General features: G+C 37.2%; 1 protein-coding gene across 1 annotated transcript in view; it reads left to right on the top strand.

The window, feature by feature from the left end:
- Window positions 1-25628, top strand: part of FAF1 (Fas associated factor 1) — a 156555-nt gene that overhangs the window by 17434 nt on the left and 113493 nt on the right. The window contains exons 3-6 of the mRNA XM_032696388.1: window positions 16064-16110; window positions 18428-18636; window positions 21739-21830; window positions 22192-22280. Of these exons, the coding sequence (XP_032552279.1) occupies window positions 16064-16110; window positions 18428-18636; window positions 21739-21830; window positions 22192-22280 (437 nt within the window). The remainder of the gene's footprint in view (window positions 1-16063; window positions 16111-18427; window positions 18637-21738; window positions 21831-22191; window positions 22281-25628) is intronic.

Raw genomic sequence — 25628 nt, 5'->3', positions numbered from 1 at the left:
GGTTTTAAATTGAGTTTGTTAGAATGAATATTGTGTTTCTTTTAAGGCAAAATGATTGAAATGACATATAGTATTGTAACCTGTTGTAAAAAAACCCAATATGTACTCACAACACTTGAATGAACCTACGTGTTAAAATGAATACAGTCTTTATTTTGCAACATATCATGGCATAACCAAGAGTGAGACACCAGTGAGCAAAAGGGGAGTGCCTGTCATCGGTGGCTTCAGCCAGAAAAACCCAAGTGTGTGTTGACAGAGTGGTAGAGTTAAAACATCTTCTGTCATAGTAGTTTGTTGTAGCATGAGCTGGTTTGAAAACTAAAGTGTTTACTGGAAGGCAAGGAATAGCCTTATGCATTCTGTTTGGGTTGTGAAGTTCCCAGTACAATACAGTAAGTCAGTTGGATGTGGGTTTGGGGGATTTATAAGTTGCCTGCTTTACAATAAATGCTCACAGGTTGGGTTGAATGAGAGAACGGCAATGAAAAATGATCAGAACAAAAAAGTCTCCTCTGAGACTCCAGAATGAGCAGAAAGGAGAGTGAAATATCTAAAGCTATGAGAATGGCTATGAGAATACCTTTAAATACTGAATTTTATTAGTGATTACTAGATGATCTAAAGTAGAATATGGTGGGAAAAGAGGTAATGACCCAAAAGTGCCAGCTTAAAAAAGGCACAGGGAAAGTGAGAAAGGATGAAAAATTAGGGATGCAAGAGCTACTTGAGGAAAGTACATAAATATGGAAACTAAACAGAAGATGAGTGAGAAGGGTGTCTATGAAAAGGAAATGGTAAGTTGTGGAAAAAAAACCAATACTGGAGAGAGTGTAAGTGAAGAAGATGCCCTAAGGGTCTGTCAGTAGTAGGACACTGGCTTCTTTTTGTTAAAAGAAACCTTCTTGTGAAAAAGGGAGTGAAATCCAAATCATGCTAATCTAACAGGGAGATAGAAGAGTGAAGAAAGAGAAGATAATGTGATTGTAAGAAGAAAGGAGCGCTGGCTTGAGAGAATCAACATCTCTGTAGGCAAGGGATTTTAGCACTTCAAAAGTACTTGAAGAAAGGCTCAGGACTTATAAGAAATATAGCATTTTTGTTTTAGAATGAAAAAGTATGATCCACATGTGGTGGCGGTTTTTTGTGTGTATACCTTGGGGTTTTTATACTTTGATACAGCAGTCAGTACAGATGCAGTGCCAAGAAACTGGGGAGGAGAGAAGGCTTTGTTTTAATTCAACCAAAAGGTCTTGGAGTTTTTTAGCTGAGATGGAAAATTTAAAAAATCCTTTTTTTTTTTTGGCACTAAATATGTCATTCAATTCAGAACAAAACATTTTTTTTATTTGTAAGGAAAGCAAAACTTGTAGGACTTGGTTCATGGATTATGAAGAAAGTAGTGAAGTAGTGATGATTTGGGGGGGGGGGTGTCCTCCATCATCCTTTGGCTCTCAGTAGGTAAGTAGGAAGAACATCATCTCTGTCACCTCTAATTTCACTTTGTTTGTGCATCTGATTCTGAGGCTTTTAAACATGGATTCCTTTACTTCCATGAGGTTGGAAGTAAAATCAGAGCTCAGTGTTTGATCAGGAAATCTTCTGTGAGAGATCCAGGATAGTAAGAAGTAGAAAGCTGAGCAAATCCCGTTAGGATCTTGTCAACCAAAGTTCAGGGGCACTCTTGCAGCAATAGGGGGAAAACCCAAAAACATAAGTTAAGGAAGTTCTTATCTTGAGCAGATTGCTTGCTTGCTTTTCATTCAGGCTGTCTATATCTCAATTCCATTTTCCTGTTTGGAGAAAAAAGCCATACACTATCAGAGGCTGTGCAGGGGACCCAGGCTGAAGAATCCCTTGGGCACCTGTTGCTTCTTGAACTCTTGGACACTCAGCTCAAGGGCATTGTTATTTCTCTGGGACTTCAGCCAAAACAACCAAGAGCAAGTAGTCCTGGGGAGTTGGAAAGCAGAAGGATCCCAAACAGAAACAGGGAAGTAGTACTGACATGAGCTGACAGAGAAGTACATCAGAATGCAGAGAGAGAGCAGAGGTTATAAAGTTCACAAAACAAGTTTCTTCTGTTGTGCTACAAGTATTACGTGTTTGTGTAAGCTTTTCTAAGGATTACTTTGTTTGCACTGAAGCTATATTCCTGCTGCTTTTTTTATCCGTACTTTTTTGTCCCTGGTCTTGCTAGATTTTAGTATTAAGGTTTAAAATGTCACCAGTGTCTTTACTATTATTTGAGTGTTACTGTGTTTGGTATCTTTTTGTTTTCATTCTACCCTTAAGCAAAGCCAAACCTGGGTTAAGTGTAAGGAACTCCTTTCTTGGTTTAGTTTTTCTAATAGCCACTTTTTATTTTTTAACTAAGAATCAGAGTTCCATTTTCTTTTTGGCTTAGAAGTGAAACATCAGCTTCCTATTTTTGAACTTTTAAAGATTACTCACCCCCAGTTAGAAGTCTTCACCTGTATTCCTGTATAGGGATACTCTAAGACAGGATAAGTGGCCATTAATTTACCTTCAACCAACTAAATAAACTGGATTTAAATGTCTCATTGTTGTATTTGTTTTACATGTTCTAATCATGTTTGTAGCTGTTTGAAGCAGTATAGGAAACTGTATTTCATAAATGTTTGGTTGCTTGGCATTGTTTAAGTGCTTAAAATCAAATAGACTATAAGAGTTCTGCAGAGGAATTCATATGTGGTAACAGTGTATAAATTGCTTGGTGGGATCACAAAGTCTAATTTTGCCAATAATTAGTTCCCCTTTGTTGCATGTGACTTGGCCTTTGTGGTGGTCTGCTGCATATAGAGCAGCTTAGGGTTTTTCTGTGTTAGAACACTGTAGCCTAATTACAGGGCTTATTATAGGTCGGGCAACAAAATGTTTCAGATGTTCTGTGAGATACAGAAGATCAACATAGATAATATAATGATTTCTTCAAGCATTCATCTTTATGAAACTGTTCTGCTCTAAATGGATTCAGCTCTCTTAAGCTTACAGGGTTGCTGATATGTTATTTCCTGAGTGTCATTTCTTTCAGCTCTATTAATTTGCAGTAATTTTTAACGTCCGAGAAAGCAGAAGTTAGGAATTTCTGTCCGTTGTAAAGTCTGATGGTTTCACATCTTGCCCTTTTTAAACTCTGGTCTTCTGTTTTCGCATGTGAAGGTAAAAATTATGGTATATATATCTTAAACTTTGTGTGTGTAAGAACAATAAAATAAAAGGGTGAGAAATCCCAACTGTGTGTCTGTTGAAATGATGATGGTACATATTTAAAGGGAATGACCCGTTAGTGTGTCTATGTGACCTCATGTAGTGTGGACCTTCTTACATGTGAGGTTATCTCACAGATGATATCTCTTTGCTGTCCTGAAATCCAGTGCTTGCATCTGTGCATGAGACATGGTCTGCTCTATCTTTCACAGATTTAATGAAAAACTCAAGCCCTTCATATGTAGCATGACTTTATATTCTGTACTGGTAATCAGAACAGGATTCTTGAATGAAAAGCAAGTATTCACCACACTTAATTTTCTGCTTTCCCAAGGTGACCATTTCTATTGTTACTCCTCATCACTGGTTTAAAATTATTTTTATTTCATGTCTTTTCCAATAGACAACATTGTAATGTAGATACTGTTTAACATTGCTTTAAGAAGAAAATAAGGTTCATCAAAATAACAGAGGAGAGGATGTTTGTTATCCCATATTCACTTAATTTGTAAATATGTGTATAATGATTATATGTATTAAAAAAAATCCGTTTTTTATTTTCAAAATGACCTTTCTACCTTCCTGCTGTACTTGGCTCAATTGTTCTGTATTCTGGTAGGGGATCAAAGCACAGTATAACTTCAGTGAAACCACCAGCTTAGTGCATCTGGAGATGTGATGACTTGCAGTTCCTGTCATACTCCGGTTCAAGAATCAGTTGACAAAAGGCAATTCTGTACCTTTGAAAAAGAAATTATATATTTGGAATACATTTTTAAATAAAGCTTCAGCTCCCAACTATAGGTTTTAATTTTGAATGGATAACTTACACAGTGTATGAGGGCTTTTTGCATCTTGCTTGTAAACTTCTTGAAGAATTGTTGCTATTGGTCAGACAAGATTTTTTTTTTACTTTAAGTACTAATTTTATATATATTTTCTTCTTTTTAATGTCTTTTGGAAAAAGTAACAAACAAAAACAACAACAAAAAAATTGAACTGAGTAAAACGAGGTAGGACATGGCAATTTTTCTTTTTTATTTCTCTTGGAGGTGCCCATTTAGGTGGGATTCCTAGCAAAAAATGGGCCATTTATCTTAGTATCTCTTACTGCTTTCTAACCATTACCTTAATTCTGTTTACAGCATGTAGCAAATTTCAGTCCAAGTTGGTAAAACCAATACACTGACAATGTCTTCTGTCTCTTTTTCTCTCTGGTTTGCCCTGCTGCAGCTTTGATGTGGTATCTCTCTGTATGTTTTTTTTATTGATTGGAATTAGCCTGCCTCCAGAAACTAGGTGATTAATTTAAGTTTGGCACACGGCCATTTCTTTTCCTTAAGTGTGAGACAGTGTTGTCATATGTTTAGCAGCTCTCTTGTTTCCTTGCAAGCAGGCTGTGTTTCAGTGGCTGGGAACCAGGACTTCACATCATGGTGATCATGTTCATCACATTTTACTTGTATTGTGTTCTAGTGAGAAGTTCAGGGTTTATTCCTCTCATTAAGACTAGATCTGAGGGATTTTCCCTGTGAGGAACATGGGCTTGTCTGTGCCTTAATAGCATTCTCCCCGTGGCCAAATAAACAGTCACATCTGCCTGTGGGAAGCAGAGATTTGTATCCCAATTTTTTTTTAAGGAGCTTTTAAAGTCTTCTTTTAGGACATGTGTTCTCTTGTGGATCTTGGTGTCCTGTGGAACATGTTATTGTCAGCTCAGTTAGTTTATGGCCCCTGTTACTACAGTGAGTTGCCTGTACAGCATTCACAACCCTGCTGCCAGCAGAGCAAAGGGAGAAGGAAGGTCTGAGTTAGGTGGGTCTGAGTCTGTGTTGGTGGATGGGCATCCCACTGGTGGAGGTGTCCCGTGGGCAGGGTGCCTGTTCTCCAGGAAATACAGGAGTTGCAGGTTTCTTGTGTGTCCAACTGCAGCCTTAATCTCTCCTAGTACAACACAGTTGTATGTGGACTTTTCTTTCACAGAGGACTGTAGAAATCCCTTTTGGAAGTCTTTAATGTATTTTTTGTTAAATTAGGGATCCCTACGTGCAAAAATTGTCGTATTTCTCATTCTCTGTATTTCCAGCTTTTTGCAGTTTCCAAAGGGACATTTCTGTGTCTTTGAGTAAGCTCAAATGCATGCTATATATTTTATCCAGCTGGGTGGTAGCAAAGATGACTAGCTAATTCTTAAAAACAACATGATTATTAAATTAATTGTATTTCTTAACTTTCAAATGCCTTAATCTCAGGTAAAACAGATGTTTCCTTTTCATGTATTTTCTGCATCAAAGACTATATGAAATATGCAGATCTGTAGGGAGTCGTAATCACAGTATGGCTTTCCGTGGTATGCACATTCATCTATTAAAAAAACAAACCCAAAACAAACCCCTAAACACCACCATTAATACATGTGAGGAGATTAAAATTCTTTACTTGCAGGATGCAAAACAAGTGTGCTGCTTTGTCAGCTCATTGAAGTGCTTCAAGGAAGGCAGAGTACCTCTGCTAGCAGCAAGATCGCCCAGTCTTTGTGATCTTACCAAACCCAAACTGCTGATTTCTGAGACTTTTAATAACAGCAGTTAGTTGATACTTCAGGAGATGCGGGAAAGTGTTCAATATGTTGCCATTGTGGCAGTCATTTCATGTGATTTTAACAAGAGCAGAGATTGCAGCTGATCCTGTTGTGTCCTGTATAAAAGTTTGATTGAAGACTGTTTGAAACAGTGGAATCATGACTTTAAATGTGTTTTCTTTAGTGCTGTTTCATATATGCTTTGTAGTTTTGATTCATCAGAAGGGACTAATGCTCACACTGATGATTGAAAGAAGGTGTATAACTTTCCCATGGGGTAAAACTGGTATAACCTTCTGGATGAAAACCCTTTGGTTCCTGTTAAACTGGAATAATTCTTCAGCCTCTATGAAGAAATCTGTATCTTTTACGCCTTCACAGTTTTAGCAAATATAGCAGTTAACTTGCAATAGAGTAGATAGTTTTCTAGACATGAAGGAGAGATTATGTTAATGTAAAATAGTTTATTTTGTTTCATAACTATTGACTGTAATTTTTCTAATGGGGAAAAAACCTGCTTTATTCATGGAAGGATAACAAAGAGATTGAGATTGTGTTTTATGTCTGTATTTTTTTGCTGTGATGATGCATATGAAATTTTAATTCTCATTCTGGCCAAAAAGTGAGTTGGAGAAGATTTTTAGGTAAAATTTTGCAGTCAATAAGTAAAAAGTAAACTCTGTCTCTCCTTTTCAAATAAAAGATGGAATTTAGTTACTTATAAAATGAGCTCCTTTACTTAAGTTTTTCTTGCATAGTGATCAAACAAGCAACAGGACTAATAAAATTAGACTTCTGTTCTTAGCAAAAGACTCTTATTTCTTGTAATAGAGAGTTTTGTGTTCTGCAAATAAAAAAAAGGCAGCACATGAGACCCCAGTAGAGCCTGGTACTATTGTTGTAGCTCCACATATGCATCACCCACCTGCCTTAGGTTTTACAAATACTTGTTTTCAGAGGCTGCTACCTCTGAACTGGTAGTTTCTATGAAGATTGCTTAGCATTAATTTGTCCTGCAACATTCAAATTTAAGAACAAATTTCTAGAATATATTAATAGTGAAGTGGCAGGTGTGAGGTATCTGTACTTTGTTACTCTGAGTAGTTGAACTGAAAATTGCACACATCTTATAAACATGTGTTTGACAAGTGTTTAGTCTGTCATCGAATCATGCTGGGACTGTGTGAGTAGGAAAAATCTAAGTAAATTATTGAAGAACCAGCATCTGTGCCAATGCTGTGACTATTTTGCAAGTGAACCTTGGTTGTGAAAGATTTTACCACAGAATCTAGATGTCATCTGGAGCCACCAGGCTTTCAAAGCAGAATGCCTTAAAAATGAATTTACTTACAATATTACTGAATATCTGAACTGTTTCTAGTTTTATTTAAATAAACTCTCCTTAACTGGTCCTGGAAGACCTGGGTTGCTGCAGCACAACAGTATTGGAGAGAGAAATATTCTAAGACAAGTTACTGGTTATGTACTTTTGGCTTGGATTTTTCTGGTTTCCAAACTTTTAAGCTAAATCTTGCATAATTGTACTTTTTTTATGGATTAGTGATTAGACAGTTGGTTGAGTACAGTTAGGGTCAGTTGAAAATGGCTGTATAGGGTATTATGCTATTATGGCTTTTCAGTGAAGGGGCCTTAGTCTGTTGGCAGTAATTCTGTGACTTTTTGTCCCCTGAGATTTCATCTCTGGTAGTACTTGCTAGGAGTTAGTAAGTTGAAACAATGAGTGATTAAAAAAAAAAATATATTTTTTGAAGACTGATCAAAAAGTATGTTGTCGTAAGGTAACTATCCCCAAGCTGTGCATTTTAGTGTTGCCGTTCCAATTTACATAAAATAATCATGAAAGGGGTAGAAATGTGGGTTCAGTACATAGGTATTTTTACAGGCATAGCCTTTGATTTATCTGACTCTCCTGCTGTCTAGTTTAGTGTTTTAAGGAGTAAAAAGATACGTTTTGATATTAAGCAGAAGCATTCCTTTCTGTTAAGTTAGAAGGTGAAGTAGTGTTAGGGTCAAAGTTGTGACATAATGACTAAAACCAAGATACATGTATGTGTGTCAAAGTGGCAGACACCTCATGGTCTACCCTCCCTTTCTAGATGAATGAAATTTGAGTGGGTAATTCAGAGTAGCTTATTTTTCTTTATTGCTGCTGATATAGAGTCTCAGCTCAGGTAGGTGCAGATCCCTAAGCTTCTTATAAATCTGGACATGTTCTTTACTTTCATTATGCCAGGAAAATACATCGAGTTATGAATTTATTATTGAGATTGCACTTTGTTTGAGGAATTAGACAGTGACAATATAAAATTAAGGAACTGTGCAAAATGTAGGGTTTTTTCTCTCTCAGAATTATAGAAGTATATCTTAACTGTTGAAAGGCTTCCTAGTGCATTTAGGCATGTTGTAGGAGTGACAGGAAAAAATTTGCTGAAGCCACCAAAGAAGTGGGGAGAAATGGGAAACCACATCTAGAGTGCTAATTGTGAACTATTTCAACGCGTGCTCTCTTGCTGATGAAGTGAATCATCTGTATGGATGTATTCATGTGGCATTTTTTGATGAAATGTTAATTTTTTGCTTTATTAGCAATTCTATTGTTTTGCAGCTTTTCATGAAGTATATTTGTTGTAAAGAAAGCAGGCTGAAATAAAGCAGAATGCATAGAAGACATTTCATTGTAGTTCAATTACAGTTTTTGGTTAAATTTTAACCACGATGGGGACAAATGTTGGCATTCTGTGTAAACTTTGTGGGTGTAACTTCACGTCTAGCACTTGGAAATACTTTCGAGACTTGCAAAGCTGGGAAAAAGCCAGCAAGTACAACACAAGCTACAGGAAAAAGCTGACTCATTCCTTTGCCTTGAAAAGCCTGCCAAAAATAACAAAGGTAGAGGTTGCTTCTCTTACTACTGGGGCACAATTAGTAATTTTATTATTGAAATATTATTGAATTAATTTAAAAATCCAAACCAAATAATATTTTTTATAACTGAAACTCACAGCAGTCAGTTTTTTGTTAAAGTAATGGTTTCAAAGTGGTTGTGTATGTAGGAAGGCGATAGTGTATCTTGTTTGTAAAAAGCCTCTGGTCTAAAGTAATTGGTATTTCTGCAGAAGGTTTCATGGAATTTCTTGTTTAGAATAACACAGCTCAAACTTGCCTGTAACAGGCGAGATTTGGTAGTTGCTTAAAACTGCTCAGAAGCCACATTTTCCTGCTTAGGAATCTCACAGTCTGATCTCGGTGTCTTGGAGCAGAAAGAAGTGATGGTATTACAGCTGGTTTCAGTAAACCTTTATTGTATTAATCCAGACTGACTACAGTATTTGACTAATATTTACAGTATGTTTTTGTCAGCACCAGTTGGTGAAACTTCTGGTGTTTATTCTGGAATTTTCTACTTTTTTTTTATTGTTGTTAACTGATGGCAAGAAAAATCTGTGCGTGGTTTTACTCTTTATCTAGTTTCCCAAAGTCACAGTATCAGCAGGTCAGAACAAATGTGTTTAGGGGAGCATTATTTCAAAGCACTTACTGTTATTACTGAAATATATGCATATAGCAGAGCCCTGTGAGTTAGTTTCATTATAAGAAATACTTCTGTGCTCAAAAGGAACTAATAAATCTTTGCACTTCTCCTGTTTTGCTTTACTGTTGTGTATGAAAGTGTGTTCCTTTGTCATGCAGATTTATGGTCTGGAAGCAGTTTGAAACTCACTTTTGCTTTTTAGGTCTTTTCATGGATGCTTTGTCTCATTAATGCTTTCCTTTATGCCTTATCATTTAATTATTTGTTTTTCCTCTCTGGATAACATTTGTTCAGTTTTGGGTTTTGTTTCTTTTTTTTTTTTTTTTTAAAGCTCTCAGTTGTAGGAGGCATTTGGAGTTCTGTCATCCATTTATTTTGTTTGAATGCCAAATAAAAAGTGTATTTTAAATCTTTAGGATAAGAAATTTATCAACAAAAGCAACAAAATTAGAGTAAGAATACTGTATGTCAGGGATAATATCACATTTAGCCCAAATTAGGAGTAGAATTATTTGCAATGGAATGACAATTATAAACAGAGTAATTTTAGTAACCCTTTCTGTGCTGTGGAAATATAAAATACAAAAGATAAGAAATAATTTTCTAGTATATTATCGATTGCTTAATGAGGGCTTTTTGGTATATTTCATTATACTTTTAGCTTTAAAAAAAAGTTTAATTTGCTGAAATTCAGCAAATCTTGAGTGATCCTCAAGCAGGATGGATTGATAGCACAGCTGAGTACTGGCTGATATGTCCAAAATATAAGTTAGAATCTTTTTTTTTCCTACGGAACTCAAAACCACAGTATGTTTGTCTTGTGTATCATCTCACCCTCTGTAGTGAGGTTTTGCATGTAGGTTTTGGTTATATTCACTTGTGTAATCAGAGAAATAAATCTAAGATTAAATACTGAAAGGGTCAGGCAAAGATAAAAACAGGTTTTTCTTTGTTTTGTAGTGTGAAACATCAAAATGACCATTTTTTGGTTATATTTTAAAATACAGTCCTACCAACCGCTGGCACCTCTTCCTCTTAAGACAATGAGCTCTCTTTCCTTCTGCTGATGTAGAAAACAGCTTGGGGTGAACTTTCTGAATTTGTGATTTGAGAGAAATTGTTTTTATATCAAGGAGATGTTAAATTTATAATAGGAAGAAGAGGCAAAATAAACAGGAAAGACACAAAATGCAGAACTTTGTTTTTAGCTTACCAGACATCTTAAACCGAAAGTAAAATCTGAGTTTGTAGCATTTGGGGAAGAATACAGATTTTTGAAAGTCATAATAAATGAGTCCCCTCATCTAAGAAAGCTCTTACTGAATTTCATAGAAGTAATTAAATATGTGGTTTATGAGGCTATTGCATTAAGTTGAATGCAAAGAAAAAATTATAAAGACTATAAATCTGAATGTGTAAGACCTACAGAAAATTGGAGGATTGGAAGAAAGCACCCACGAGCAAGTCACTCCATTGTATTTCCCTGTGACTTTCTGAAGCAGTTGATGCTGTTTGGTTGGACATCCATGGATTTTGGATTAAGTCATCTGCTGTGGCTGTTCTTATTACTCTATGTCTTTGTCTCATTTGAGTATTTTGTTTGTTTAATGTAAACCTTCTCAATTTTTAGCTAAACAAATGTAAAGCTCTGCGTGGGCTTTATTAAGTAGACTCAAGTGGTCTTACTTGCTGAATTCACTCAAACCTAAATAAGGCTTTTGGAATTCTGTGCAAGCAGCTTGTGCTGGTTGTGTTAAGCTGAAATGGTTATTTATCTCAGTGAAGCTCATGCAGCTCTCACGTGCATGGTATTTACATTTCTGTAGCCTCTTCCTCTGAAAGGATTGTTCTTCCTGCGTTGTGCAGCTTGAACTTGCTTTCTTCTTTTGCTTAGAGATGTGTTTTCTAGTATCAGTTTGGAAAATTGATCTTGCACTGTGCTTCATAAAAGCTCTTGCTCCACATTGGGGTAGAGGTTTGAATTTGAAGAGGAAAATTTTAAAGGGTCTGTATCTAGGGTAGAGTCTGGAAAGCCATTCTGTGGTATGGAGAGTTGGAAAGGAGAGAGGAGGAACAAGAGGTGGCCACCGAGGAAGAGTTCCCTCCTCACCCATTGCAGAAGCCTTTAACTGAGCTTTTGTCTGGGCCTGATTCTAATTGTTAAGATAATTCATCTAAACATCACTTCTGAATTTTGGAAATTTAAAAATTAGCTCCCATCTGTAGTCCATGAAGAAGAAGGAATCTCCTGCCTTGTGTGAATATTCAATCAGTATATGTAGACCTCAGCATGTAAATAATATGATTGGCAAATCCAGTCCTTCTTCAAACTTTCTGATAACCACTGAGTATTTAAAACTTGTGAGTTTAATGTTTGTGCTATCTAAAATACTGCAATTTGTTGATAAATTTTCATAGGACCCTCATTGCCCTGGGATGAACTTCACTGTAAGATGAGCCTAATTGCTTTTAAATGGTTAATACTGTAATTGTGTATTTTAAGTCATCAGTATTCTTGCTTCATTGTTGCTGTTTTTGCTCTAACACTGTTTTGTACTCATAAAAGATAGTCACATTTAATCAGAACTGACTAACTTGTGTAAGTTAGTATTCCCTTGAGGAAAAGTTCTAAATTTCACAGTTTGCTTCTCAGTGTTCTTTAGTCACTTAAATAATTTCAGTTTGTTTATAGAATACCACAGAATTTTGGGTTGCCCAAACAGTTAAGGAATTTGGTAACCTTTCATTAACCCTATTGCTTTTTTGTTTCCTGCAAACATAGGGAGGAAAAAAGTTGGATTTAAAATATTTTGATATTGTTATTTGAAAGTGTGCTGCTGAAACAAACAGAAAAAAATATTGTTACTTTGAACCTTTGTAATGAGCATTTGTCAGTCCAGTATTATATCATGTTCCTGTCTTACTGTTCATTAAAAAAACCCCAAGATTCACAGGCATGTTTATCAAGATACACTGTTGGATGATGAAGTGCTTGAGTTGGGAAGTTGTTTCTGGATGCTGGTCTGGTCCAAAGCAGGTCCAATTAAGTCAGGTTATGCAATGCTTAATGAATTCTTAAATAAGCTGTTCCAATTCCTGAATATATGATTCATATCCCTAAACATAATGCATAAATCAAGAATAGGTATATTCGGCTTACAATTTCCTAAAATAAATGGCAGGCCTGGTAGTTGTTTGAGTGTTGTGTGTTATGGTAGAATTTGCCTATGTATAGTACTGAGACACACCTGAGATTCTTGGCTTTGGGAAAATCTTCTGAAACCTCTATAATTTTCCATTTAAGGTGAACTTCACTCATTAAATATTGATAGCATTTGAACAGGCAAATACTGTCGAGGCTGTGGTACCTCATATCCAGCAATGATCCTCGTGGACACACAGTGGGTTCTCCCACAGCATATGCATGGAATGCCATTTGCACTCTCAGCAACAGGTTATTGGGAACTGAAGATCCAGACATGGTATCTTTCTATTTAATAACCCATGAATAGATTTTGCACTGGTTATTAAAATTGTTTCAAGGGTAATACCCCTTTTTAATTGCTATAAATTAGACACAGAGGCTGGTGATCGAAGATCCGTGTTTGGAGAGACAAAAAGTGTGATATCTTTGAATGTTTGCATAACCATAGAGATGTGATCCTCTCTCAAAGGGGACTGACACTGAGGAAGAACAGCCTGGAACACATCCTGCCTTAGTAATGTGTTCTTGTTTTAACTTTTTTTTTTAATAGACACAACCTTCTCCCAATGAAATTCTAAAGCAGATGGTTGTTCCTTTTTCTTTTTTTTTGTTGCAGGGCCTACTTATAGCTGTCTTGTAAGAACACAGATATTTAATATTTATGCAGTATGTACATATGCACTGCTACCATTTGTTGTCTCCATCATTTTAGTCTTCCATCTTGCTTAACAAACAGTGCCCAGACTCTTTAGTTTTACAGTGTGGTTAATAGAGGTCTTTCCATCAAAAGAGTACATAATACTGGTGCTGATTTTTTTTGCTGCTGCGTCCCTTAAATGTCATCAAGTTTACAAAACTAGGGACATGAACAAGTGAGTAATTCAGTTTTAAAGAAAATAGCTTGGAGCCTCTATCATATTTAACCCCTCTAAGCAGGCTCAGAAGAAGTTTGAGCCAATTTAATCCTCTTGAGACAAGAGCTTTGACAGAAGTGTGGAAATGCCACACTGCTTTATTTCTTCATAGCTGAAGCAGCTCCTTTTTTTGTGAGTAAAGAGAACTCTCTTGTGCCAGCAGATCATTATTAGTGTAGGTTCTGTGGTACAAAACCTGTATTTGCTCTCTGTGTCTTAGAGATGCAAAATAAAGGATAATTTTGCCTTTCAACTAACACTATCTGTTGGTTGACAGAAATTAAATGTATGTTGCTGAAGAGTATGGGAGGGGGAAGCCAATCCTGAAAAACCCAAATAAACCAAAACCTCCTACTCTTTCCTGGAGGTTTATTAGATGAACACGATCAAGAGCTATGTATGACTGCAAAAACCACAATGATGATAAATGAGACACATTGTTAAAAAGAAACCACTGATTATTACCATGCATGGTGGATAAACTGATTTAAAAACTGATCTGGTAGGGAACTTTGTTTTCCCTGTAATTTGATACAGCCTCCTGGGTTATTGCTGTAGCTTATAGATACATCTGACCTTTTCCTTCTCTGCTTTTTTTATTATTAATTATGCAATATTTGTTACTAAATGCATGATCTTATTGCAATATCATAATAATTTAGCTGAGTTCAGCAATAAAGCTTTTTGACTTTATGTAGCCTTAACTTTTAATGGAAATTGTAAAAAATCATGTTTATATATCTGGAGGAAAAGAAACCATAGCATTTAAATCTTGATTACGTCTATTTTTGTCTTCATTAAGCACTTACTTAAGCTACATTTTTTAATGTCAGTTTGTAAAAATGATGCTGATAGATGAGGAGTGTTAGTAGTTCGGTGGCAGTATATGACTTTGTCCTCCTGGAGTGCCAGAGGATCTATGAGCTTCTAAACATCAGTGTTCTCTTCTCCATCGGGGACTGGACACTCGTTCACCAGGTGTTCTGGCCAACAGGGCAGGTATATCTGACACACAAGGATATTAGAAATTGTGATAGTAGAAATGCATGAATTGCTGCTGGTGCAGGAGAAAATAGAGATTAGTGGGATGCTCCAAGCTTTCTTTAATCGCGCTGTTAAACCTAACAAATATGTACCTGTGAACTCAACATGTGATTGTAAAGATCGTCACAGAGAGAAATAGAATTAGTCTTTTGAGGTCTGTTTTTTTCTCCTCTCTAGATTTTTTTTTTTTTAAATTTTTCTCATTCCCTGCCAAATTCCCTCCCGTGCTATTCCACCTTGTCTGCTCCCTGCTGTGCTAGGATTGAAACCCTGAAGTTAGGTGGGGTTCTGACTTCTTTACTCCTGTGTCTTCTAGCAATAGTCAGAACAATGTTTAATCAGCTGAGGAGCAAGTGTGTAAGTCACCTTCACCAGCTCACATGGAGTCACTCTAAGTGCTCCTCAAATCTGAAAAATCCTAGCAAGGAAATGCTTTTAAACACTTTTTTTGGTGGTTTGAAGCAGTCTGAAATAAGTTGGCTTCAGAATACTGTTTAAGAGAGTCTTACTTATTTTCCAAGCTGATATAATTTCAAAGTTTATACAAACTACTGTAGCATCAGATGTGCTGGAAATTAACTTTCTGCAACACAGAATGGAGCAATGCTACAAGAGATTTAGCAGAAATTTTGTCAGAATTGGGGTTTTGAACTCGCAACTGGGGTATGTTGTGACTATTTAAAATATAATGTGTTCTAATATGAGATGGCATTCGTTAGGATATTTTTATAGTTAATAAGCCTGTAATTTCCAGTAAGACCAAACCTGAATGCAGATGGCCAGGTTTGTACTTATACAAGTAATATTTTGTTTATTCTGGTGATCTGGACAGCATGGCACGGTATTTAACTGCATAAACCTTACTTAAAAAAATACTTCCTCTTCTACCTGAAGATTGTTTGAACTTTTGGGGTGGTCATTTCTGTGATTCCCTGGCACACAGGTGCTCCGAGGGGGGGCCAGGCGGTGTCTGTGTGTGTGAGCTGTGGGGAAGGCGTGGGTGGGGTGGAGCCCCGTGGAGCTGTTTGCGCCCACTGCAGCAGTTTGTGAGCACACGAGGCTGGCAACACGCGGGGTGTGTGCAGCTGGGCAGCTTTACGGGTTTGTGCAGGCCCGATACTTCTGGGAAACATAATATTTTCTGTGTACGTGCTGTCTGGCTGCCCTGGCTGTGCACAGTTGGCTCAGTGTGTTTGAGAGCAGCGTGTCCAAGGTGTGTGAGTAGCAAGTGTACGGAGTGTTATATTGACTGAGCGTGGGCCAGGCAGTTTATTCCCATGCATTCCACCTGGGAAACCCATCACAATCATGCAGGAGTCTGAGCTTCAGTTCCTGTTTATTTGCACTTAGATGTGGGTTTTATTTTATGCAGATACTGTAATGCCCATATTGTTTACCAAGAGTATTCATTGAATGGAGAGCATTTCAGGGCATATTTTGAAGCAAGTTGATCACTCTTTAAAACACATTATATAAGTTGTGGTGTATTTTTGTTGTTCTGTATGCTTGACTCAAAATCTGTTTTCTGTTCTCAGGCAGCTATAAATGGTGTTATACCACAAGAAAATGGCATTCTGCAAAGGTAAGCACACAGGACTGGAGTATTACATGCAGAGAGTGATACTGGGTAACAGTCACATTTTTTTCTTCCTGAATCCTAAGAAGATGATGTAATTCTCCTTTTAAAGCTGTTTCTGGAGCCACAAATTCTATTCGTGGCAAAGCTGCCTTAACATTCAATTTTTCCCATATTGGTGGAGGGCTGGCTCAAACATCTATTCAAATTAATTTTTATTTTGAATTCATTGGTTGCTGGGTCACTCTGTGTGGGGTTCTCTCTACTGAGTCTGGATATTGGTATGCTTCTGGCTAAGTATTTTCTTTTCCCTTATGCATTTTTAAAGGTATTGATATACCATGCTTCCCTGTTCTTGGCCAAAAATGTTTGTATTTTCATAGGGATTTTTTTTATTTTTCTTGAATTGAATTACAGACAACAGAAGCTGTGATAGATAAAGTAAGGTTGTTCCCTTCTAAAAGTAGTTTTACTGATTTTCTTTCAGTTTCTGAATTAAATTTTGGCTTGTATACTCATGCTTGGATGTCTTGAAGTCACTGAAGCTTGATCTTATAAGTGCTGATGAGGCAATTGAAAACAGAAGAACAGGAATTGAGCTACCTGAGAGAGACAGTAAAGTAGTGTTTAAAATTTTGTTCAGAAAAGTACTTAATGTACTATTATAAGAAGTTTAATGATGACAGAAGATATATAATGTAGGTAAAGTGGTGGTTTGACGTGTGTCAATACTTACTAAAGCTATCATTAAAGAGTCAGTTTTTGATTGAGGATAAAACTTTATTTGCTCAGTTAAGTTACTAAATATATATTTACTGTAAGGCCCACTTAGTCAATTTGAGACCAACTCTTTGTTGTACTAAGCACTTTTTCTACCTGTGTTAATAAGTCCTGACTTCAAAGCATTTCTATCCAAAATACCAGAATGTTTGGATGAAAGAAACCGGGGAGTAGCTGTAGTAGTTCTGCCAGACTTGGATAACATGCTGGTCCAGTGTCCACTTACAGCATTGTTCCACAGTAATTCATCAATTTTTAGAAATGAGTAGATAGTCAAATGTGTTCCAAATGGTTTTTTCTTTTTTTTTTCCCCCCTTCCAATGGAAGTGGTTTAAAGGGAGGCTTGGTAGACTTAAAGCCTGGTTTCCGGTGGTTTTCATACGAGCCTTATTTTACTGATGTGAGGCTTTTTGTGTTCCATTAGAGGTTGCCAGTCAGATATGCAGGGATGTCTTTTATGGTGGAATCAAAAAGAATTAATAACTGGACTTGAAGTAAGTTAATTTATTGAAGTGAAAAAAGCACATTTGGTTTTGTAATTCAGTTGTTTGTTTTACAGTCCAGTCTGCAGAATTGGGATACTCATTGCTTCTTCGGTCTATTAATAAAATGGTTATAGTACTTAATTCATAGTTGACCATCAGATTTAAGACAGTGACCCATCACTCGGTATTTATACTTTTTTAAATCCTGAAAATAAGGCTGTTTCTTGTGCTCTTAAGACTTTTGAGCTGTGGGTCTCTGAGTGTGGGTCTTTGTAGCTGGGAGTTCATCCTTCTGAGCCTGCTGATGTGAGAAGTGAAGGAGCTCCTTGTTTTATGAGCATAACATGTTTTTTGATTTAAAATGTGGAAGGCACAATAATGGGGTTTGCAATAGCTGTGATATGCATTGCCATCCACATTCGCACTTTATTTAAAGTTCAGGCCTTCTCTAGATGACAAATTTGACTTGCTGTATGAAGCATTTCCATTGAGAGATCTCATGGTATCTTCAAGAGGGACAGAAAGCATTTTTCAAATAAGTTCTGTTGAAGAATGGAAACGAGACAACCTGTGCTTCAGCATTTCCTAAATCCTTCCTTGCTTGGCTTCCATTCATTCAGTGCATACTTTTTCCTGTCTTGCATCCACCATCATGATATCCTGTAACTGCTCAGCACAGGTGATCTTCCTGGTTGAGAACATTTAGGCTTATTCAATGAATTGCCAATTTTGATATGGTCATAATCCTTCTCAAGATAATTCTGGTATTAATTACATAATGATTTTTAGACTGAAATACTTGCTTAAATGCTTGTTTGTCATCCATGCTGATCTCCTGTAGCACTTCTGAGTCCTGAAATGTTAATGTTGCTGATATGAAGGTTATTTTCTAATTACTAATGGTTAGATATGTAGTATATTCAGATATGACAATAGTTATTCAAGAGGTGTGTGCTGTGGACCATAATAAGTGAATAACACATCATTTCACTTTGCTAACTTTCATTTAAATGTATCAAACTGTTCTGTTTAAATCATCTTATCTGCATGTCTTTCAGTGAGTACGGTGGAGAGACTTTACATGGACCAGCCTATGGCCCCACAAGTCATTCTACAGCAGCTTCTTCAACCCCTTCCTCATCCTCAGCATTTCGCCATGTAGTGCCATCTAGACAAATAGTGGAAAGACAACCTCGAATGCTTGACTTCAGGGTTGAGTACAGAGACAGAAATGTGGATGTAGTACTTGAAGACAGCTCTGCAGTTGGTAAGGATTTGTAAAAATTCAGAGAAAACTGCTATCCTAAAACAAAAACAAACTGAAAAAATTCAACCCCCGAAATTCAAATCCTAAAGCAAAGCAAAGCAAAACTCCTCAAAAAGAAAAAAAAAATCCCCCCCAAAATACAGCCTCCACAGCTACTAACCATTTTGAAATCTCTTTACAGCTTTAAAAAAGCAAAATTTCACTAATCCATTGCAAAGGTTAGTGATCTATCAAATATTTATTTTGAAATTTAGTTTTCTTACGAACTTGCTTCAGAAGCCAAATGGAAATTAATGATTAAGTTTAGGCATGAAAATGTAATTTGGGGCAGGATTAGTATAGATGAAATCTGTTAATAAGTGGATGATCTTGGCATTTCCTCTTCGCATTTGTGTGGCTTCTCTTTCTGCATAGGATTAGTGACAAGATTAGAGGAGTTCTTCCTGGTGTGGAGAGCATCGTTGCATTCTTCTCTACTCAATTTTTGTTTGATTCTTTTGTTCAAATTAAGACTTATCAGTTTTATTGTCTTTATCCTAAAATTGTTGCATTTTGTTAGAAATATGATAGTGTTATTATTTACATTCCCCAAACTGTGAGTTAATTTACTTTTGCTAAGGAAGAAGAGGGATTTTTTTTATTTTTTTGTTTTTAGTGAAGAGCTTATACAGATCCAAATAAGGAACTACACGAAGAAATAGTTGATCAGAACAATTTTCTATGCTGCAGCCTTTTGTCTGGGATGAAATTTTCAAATTGGAACTTTTGATTCTTATTTGTCTTTTTAGGTGGCTGGTGCCACCTAGTGATGATTAGTTTGAATTCTTGATGCGTGTTCCATGTTTTCCATTGCACTGTTGCATCCATGGAAATTAGACATAAAAGTCTGATCAAATCAGGATTTTGCAGCCATACTATTACATTTTTTCTTTTCTTAATAACTTTCAGGTTTTTACCTGAAAGCTGTAGGGCAGAAGGCAGTTCATGTCTTTCTTCTATATCTTGGGATATAAAGACAGGGCAACCTTGTGTTTAAAACCTTTGAGTTTAAAGTCCTGAGAGAAGTGAGCAAGACAAATGGTAGAATTTCGACTGTGGGCTTGAGGAAAGAATATTTTTTGCTTCTTTGGGGATCTGCTTGGTGGGATCCCTGCAGGGCAAATGAGCCTGGGGGAGCTGGTTGATCTTCAAGGACAACCTCTTCAAAGCACAGGTACAGTTCTTCCAACATGCAAGAGGAGCAATCATGCCAGAAGGCAGAAGAACAAAGAATTTCCAACTGAGCTAAATGCAAAAAGTACACCGAAGGGGGAAAGTAGTGATGGGCTACCCTGGAGGAACACAGAGGTGTTGCCAGTGTGCAGGTTTGGAGTTAGGAAGATCAAAGCTCAGGTGAAGCTGAAACCACTGATGGATTAGAAGTGTTTCTGTCAGTACATCAGCATGAAAAGGAAGGCTAAGGAAAATGTGAACCTACTGTTCAGTGGTGATTGCTGGACTTGGTCTGTGGGAGAATTATGGAAGAAAATCTTCGTGGAAGCACTTTCTGAGCACAGGAGAGAAAAGAAGGTGATTTGAAACAGCCAGCATGGTGATTTGAAACTTCCAGCTGAAGGGAAGTTGTACCTAATCGGTCAGCATTATTTATTTGCCTTTTGTGATTTGATGACTGGCTCCGTGGACAAAGGGAGAACAGTGGATGTCACTGTGGCTTTAGTAAGGCCTCTGATGTACTCTGCTGTTGTGTTTTTCTATTCATACTGTTAAGATAAGGACTGGATAAAAAACTGCTCAAAATAAATTTTAATCACATCAGAGAAAGTGCTGATATTCTGAAGGGAAGGCTGCTGTTTAGACGATCCTGGACAGCCTGGAGAAATGGGCTGACAGGAGCCTCCTGAAGTTCCAAGAAGACAAAGTTGAAGTCCTGCATCTGGGATGGGATAACTCCATGTATCCCAATCTGTGACCTGGCTGAGGACTGACAGGCTAGAAAGCAACTTAATAATGAAAGGGATCAGTGGTGAACCCTTGCAGTGAGGAAGGCCAGCCATGTCCCAGGCTGTGTTGGCAAGAGTGTAGCCAGTGGATCCAGGGCAATAATTATTACCCTCCATTCAGTAGTTGCAAAGCTGCATCTGGAACACTGCGTTGGATTTTGAGGTCCAGTGTAAGAAAGGTGTTGATATTCCACAGTAAGTCCAGTCAGGAGTTTGGAGCACAGGGCTAATAGGAGAGGCACAGAGAAATGGATTTGTTCAGCCTGGAGAGGGGCAGGGGAGAGGTACAGACCTTACCCCTCTATTCTACAGCTGTTCTACTGCTACCTGCTGGAGAACACAGAGCAGATGGAGCCAGACTTCTCTCGGAGGCTTACAATAATAGACACAATAGACACAATTTGCAACATCAAGAATTCATGTTAGATTAAAGAATTTTTGTTGTTGTGAGGGTGGTGAAATACTGGAACAAGTTGGCCAGAAAAACTGTCAAATTTCCATCCTTAGGTGTGTTCAGGAGCTAGCTGGACAAATCTTCGACTAAACTGATTTAATTAGACCTTTGAGTTGGGCTTGAGCCAGATGAGCTCCTGAGGTACCTTCCAGCCTGAATTATTTTATAACTGTAATATAACTAAAGAGAGAAGAGAACATCAAAATGTACAAAACATCAAAAAAGCTGTCAGAGCAGTCAAATTGTATGAACATTCCAGTTCTTTAGGTCAGGACTATTGATAATAGAATTTGGTATCAAAAATAAGCACCCTCTTTGTTGCTGGCAAAGTTTGGTGCTCCAGATAACATACAGCTGCAAATGTGTGTGTCTGACATATGCACAATTATCCAAATGTATGTCCAAATCATCAGATCCTCCTGTGATTCTCCAATCATTCATGCTTTGTGATTTTTTTTTTTTTTTTAAGCTTCATTTGTCCTTTACTGTTTGAAGTGGGTGTTACAAGAGTAAGTAGACTAAAAATGATTTTGATAGTAAATTTTTCCTTGGTATTGTTTTTTTTAATTATGACTCAATACTGTTTGAAATAAAGCAGTAAGTGTGTGTATTTTATGTATTTTCTTTGTTTTTTTTTTTTTTCTTTAGGAGATATCAAACATATTCTAGAAAATGAACTTCAGATTCCTGCATCTAAAATGCTGTTAAAAGGGTGGAAGACTGGAGATGTAGATGATAGTGTAAGTTTTCAACTGTGTTTTCAGTTAACTGAATTCAGAGTTTCAAACTGAGCATCTGTAGGTGGGGATTACAATGCAAGAATTGTGAGTTTCAAACAGTGTCAAATGTCTCAAGTGGCACAAAGAACTCTTAATCTAAAACATTACCAAAAAAAAAAATCAGGACAAATCACTCTAGTTTGTGTTGGTTTTATGTGTAACGTGGCCCACCTACAAAAATGATGTTTTGAAGTTACAGTAAGTTTATCTTGAAACAAAATATGTGGTGATATTGTAAATAAATATCAATAATTAAAAGAAATAAAATAATATGTCAGAATTGGTGAACGTTTTGTATTTATAATGATTTTTCTCCCCTCAGACTGTTTTAAAAAGTCTACACTTGCCAAAAAATAATAGTCTTTATGTTCTAACACCTGACCTGCCTCCTCCTTCTTCAAGTCATTCTGGGTAAGTCTTTTGGCCATAAGTTCTATTTGTATGGTTTGGTTTTTTGTGGTTTTCATGAAGCCACATATATGTACAGGGATCTGCAGTCAGTAAATACAAAGTGTTTTCACTGCTCTAGTAAGTGTTGAGATGAGCTACATCATCACCTCGTTGATGAAAAGAATGTTGCTGGGGTTTTTAAAACCATGGTGTGGTACATGAACATTGTAGGTACATACAGAATTTTACACCTCCCAGATATGATAACTTTAATTTAAAAGAAGTTCAGTCCCTGTGGAAATGAGAGCTGGCCTTGCATAAGTTGCTGCTTTATGTTAGTTCATTTAATGTGTCTTATAAATCTCTATAAATCATTCCCAGCAGATCAGAATTTTCTTTCTGGAATGTTTGTTACATTATTTTATCTTATCTTTTTGGACTTTTAAAATGTTTGTAGATAGGCTGAATAATTAATTTCCTTTAACTGAGCAGGATATCTTTTATTACTGATTTGAACCCTCAAGAAGTAAACAGTTGAGTGTTCATAAGCCACGGAATCATCAAGGCTGGAAGAGACCTTCAAGATTATCTTCTCTGACCACCGTAATCAGCCCTGAAACATATCCCCAAGTGCCCCATCCAGACATCTCTTGAACACTTCCAGAGATGGTGACTCCACCACCTCCTTGGGCAACTTATTCTAATGCCTGACCATTCTTTCAGTGAAAAAAAAATTCTGATACCTAACCTCAACCTCCCCTGGTGCAACTTCAGGCCGTTTCCTCTCATCCTTTCACTTGAGACATGGCAGAAGAGACCGATCCCCACATCACCACAGCCTCCTTTCAGGCAGTTCTGGAGAGCAGTAAGGTCTGCCCTGAGCCTCCTTTTCCCCAAGCTAAACACCCCCAGCTCCCTCAGCCGCTCCTCATCACACTTGTGCTCCAGACCTTTCACCAGCTTTGTTACCCTCTTCTGGCCACGCTCCAGCACCTCAGTGTCTTTCTTGTCATGAGGGGCCCAAAAGGGGACACTGGATTTGAGGTGTGGCCTCACCAGTGCCCAGTACAGGAGGCAGTTATTTCCTTAGTGTCCTGTTGGTCACACTATTTCTCATGCAGGCCAAGAGGCCATTGGCCTTAAGTTGCCCCACCTGGGCACGCACTGACTGGTGTTCAGCCTCTGTGGACCAGCACCTCTAGGTCTCTTTCTGCTGTCAGTGAATATTCTGAACGTTTGAAAATGAAATGATGTTTTAAGGAAGATGCTCTTATAAAGTAATTTGCAATTACCTAATTACTCCGGTTTGTTTTCTTTCTTACCCTTTTTCCCAAAGGCAGTCCTGTATGTGCTTTTTACCAGGAAAATGCAAATTTTATTCGGTAGCCGCTAGAGGGTGCGCAGGAATTGAGCCTGGGAAAGGAGCTGCTCCAGACCAGCCAACGCAGGGAGGGAGGGATGCGTTTGGAATTGGGCAAACTGCATGAATTCCATGTTGTCTGAAGAGGGAGTTGGCTTCCTGCCATTGTAGGCGATAGGAGAATATTCTACAAGTGCAGTCGTATTACTAGTGAAGGGAATTCTTTGGATCAATAGAAGTTAATAACTGGCATCCTAATGACTAAAAGTACTTTATGTATTACTAAAAGGTACTGGTGCACATTACCCTGCAGTCTGCAGAGGAAATAAGAATGCTGATATGAATTATAAAAAACAATGATAAAGGAGAGGAGCATTAAGAGAGGGAATAGTGGCACTTGAATAGAGGCTGGTGAGCTGCACATAAACTGTATGTGCCAACAGGAGCTGCAGTTGTGTTGGAGGACAATAAGCCATTGTACTTTAGGAGCTATTTGAAGAACAGTGAAAAAAACACTGTACCTGGTAATTGTTTGTTTCCATTTCCAATTTCAAAATTTTCTACCTAGGTATTGCTGTATATTGTAATTTGAATGTCTTCAGTTCTGGAAAGAAGACTGGGGTCTGAAGAGTGTTGTTTATTGCAACTGCAGTAAAGTATATAACAACAAACTGTTTAAAAACAGTTCCTAGCCTTTTTTATTGGATTAATAGTTTTAAAGAACTTTACTTGTTAGTAAAATCAAAGTGGTTGTTACCTTTTATAGTTTATACTTGTTTCATAGTGGAGATTAGTTCTGGATATTTTTAAGATAAAAGTTGGTAGCTTTGGGATAGCAAATGATGACTAATTAGTGGCTATTTAAACACGGATAATTTGAAGGCTAGATCATCTCCCTGAAGTCATAAATTCTAGATGAAAGGGGAGGCTTGCCTCCAATTAAAGCATCAATGCAGATCAAAACACATCTAATTGAAGCAATGTACCAAACCCAGTTACACTGTTTACTGCCTACTGTTAGGTCAGTTATTATTCAGATTAGTTTGTTGCCCACAATTTTTAAAAGCATCTTGTTCACATCTATTATTAATGGATGTTGAAGAACTTTGCCTCTTTACTTTGTGAGTTCATCTGTTGTTTTCTTCAAATGCCTTCTATTTTGAACTAGAGATAAATAGTTGTTATTTGAATATCTCCAGAAAGTGATATTTGAAAAGCCTGAGATAGTATATGGAGTATTTTATCTGTCTGCTCTTCTTAAAAGGAACAATCTGATCTCAGCTCTGTAAACTCCAGTTTGTGCCCATTCTTTATACTGAGGCAGAACAGTGTCTGAGACATCCTTTTCCAACATACTGGTGGGTAGGCATTGAAGTTTATTGTGACAGACTGAATGGGCTTAACCCAGTACTGACTTAAAACCAGCATCTAAATGTAGTGGCAAAGTGATCCTGCAGCTTAAACAAATAAAAATCTCCTAGGGCATCTTTGTTCACCAGTGGCCTATCTAAAGCTGTTATAGGTAATAGAAACCCACTGAATTACTACTGCATGCTAGTAAATTGAGGTGTAAGGATTAAATTTAAATGTCAAATACCACCTGTACAGTTCCACCCTGCTTCCACAATTTCAGCTGGCAAATCCATACTTATCCATGCACAATATCCAGAACAATAACCAACGTTCTTTGAGTTGCAAATGTAATGAAATCTGATTTCTGGTGAATTCCTGCCTTCTAGTGAATTCCCAGCTGCTGCAGTAACTCAGCCTTCTCCATCCATGCTTCCTGTGATCTCACCTACCTCTGATGCTGCCTCCAGTTCCTCTTCTTTTTTTTTTTTTTTTGGCACCTGTGTAATATTTTTCCCCTTGCATAGAGTATCCACCTCCAGTTGGCAGTCAGGTAACGTCAAAGGAAAAGTGAAATCATGTGCTGTGTGTAGTTCTGAGATTGTTGGCCAGAGGTCAGATGGAGTATAAAATACTACACTTGCAATACAAGTAATACT

This window comes from Chiroxiphia lanceolata, chromosome 9 (assembly GCF_009829145.1).
Source record: "Chiroxiphia lanceolata isolate bChiLan1 chromosome 9, bChiLan1.pri, whole genome shotgun sequence".
In the NCBI taxonomy this organism is placed as follows: domain Eukaryota; kingdom Metazoa; phylum Chordata; class Aves; order Passeriformes; family Pipridae; genus Chiroxiphia; species Chiroxiphia lanceolata.
The sequence above is the reverse complement of the archived record's forward strand: the minus strand, read 5'-3'. Positions and strand labels throughout refer to the sequence as shown.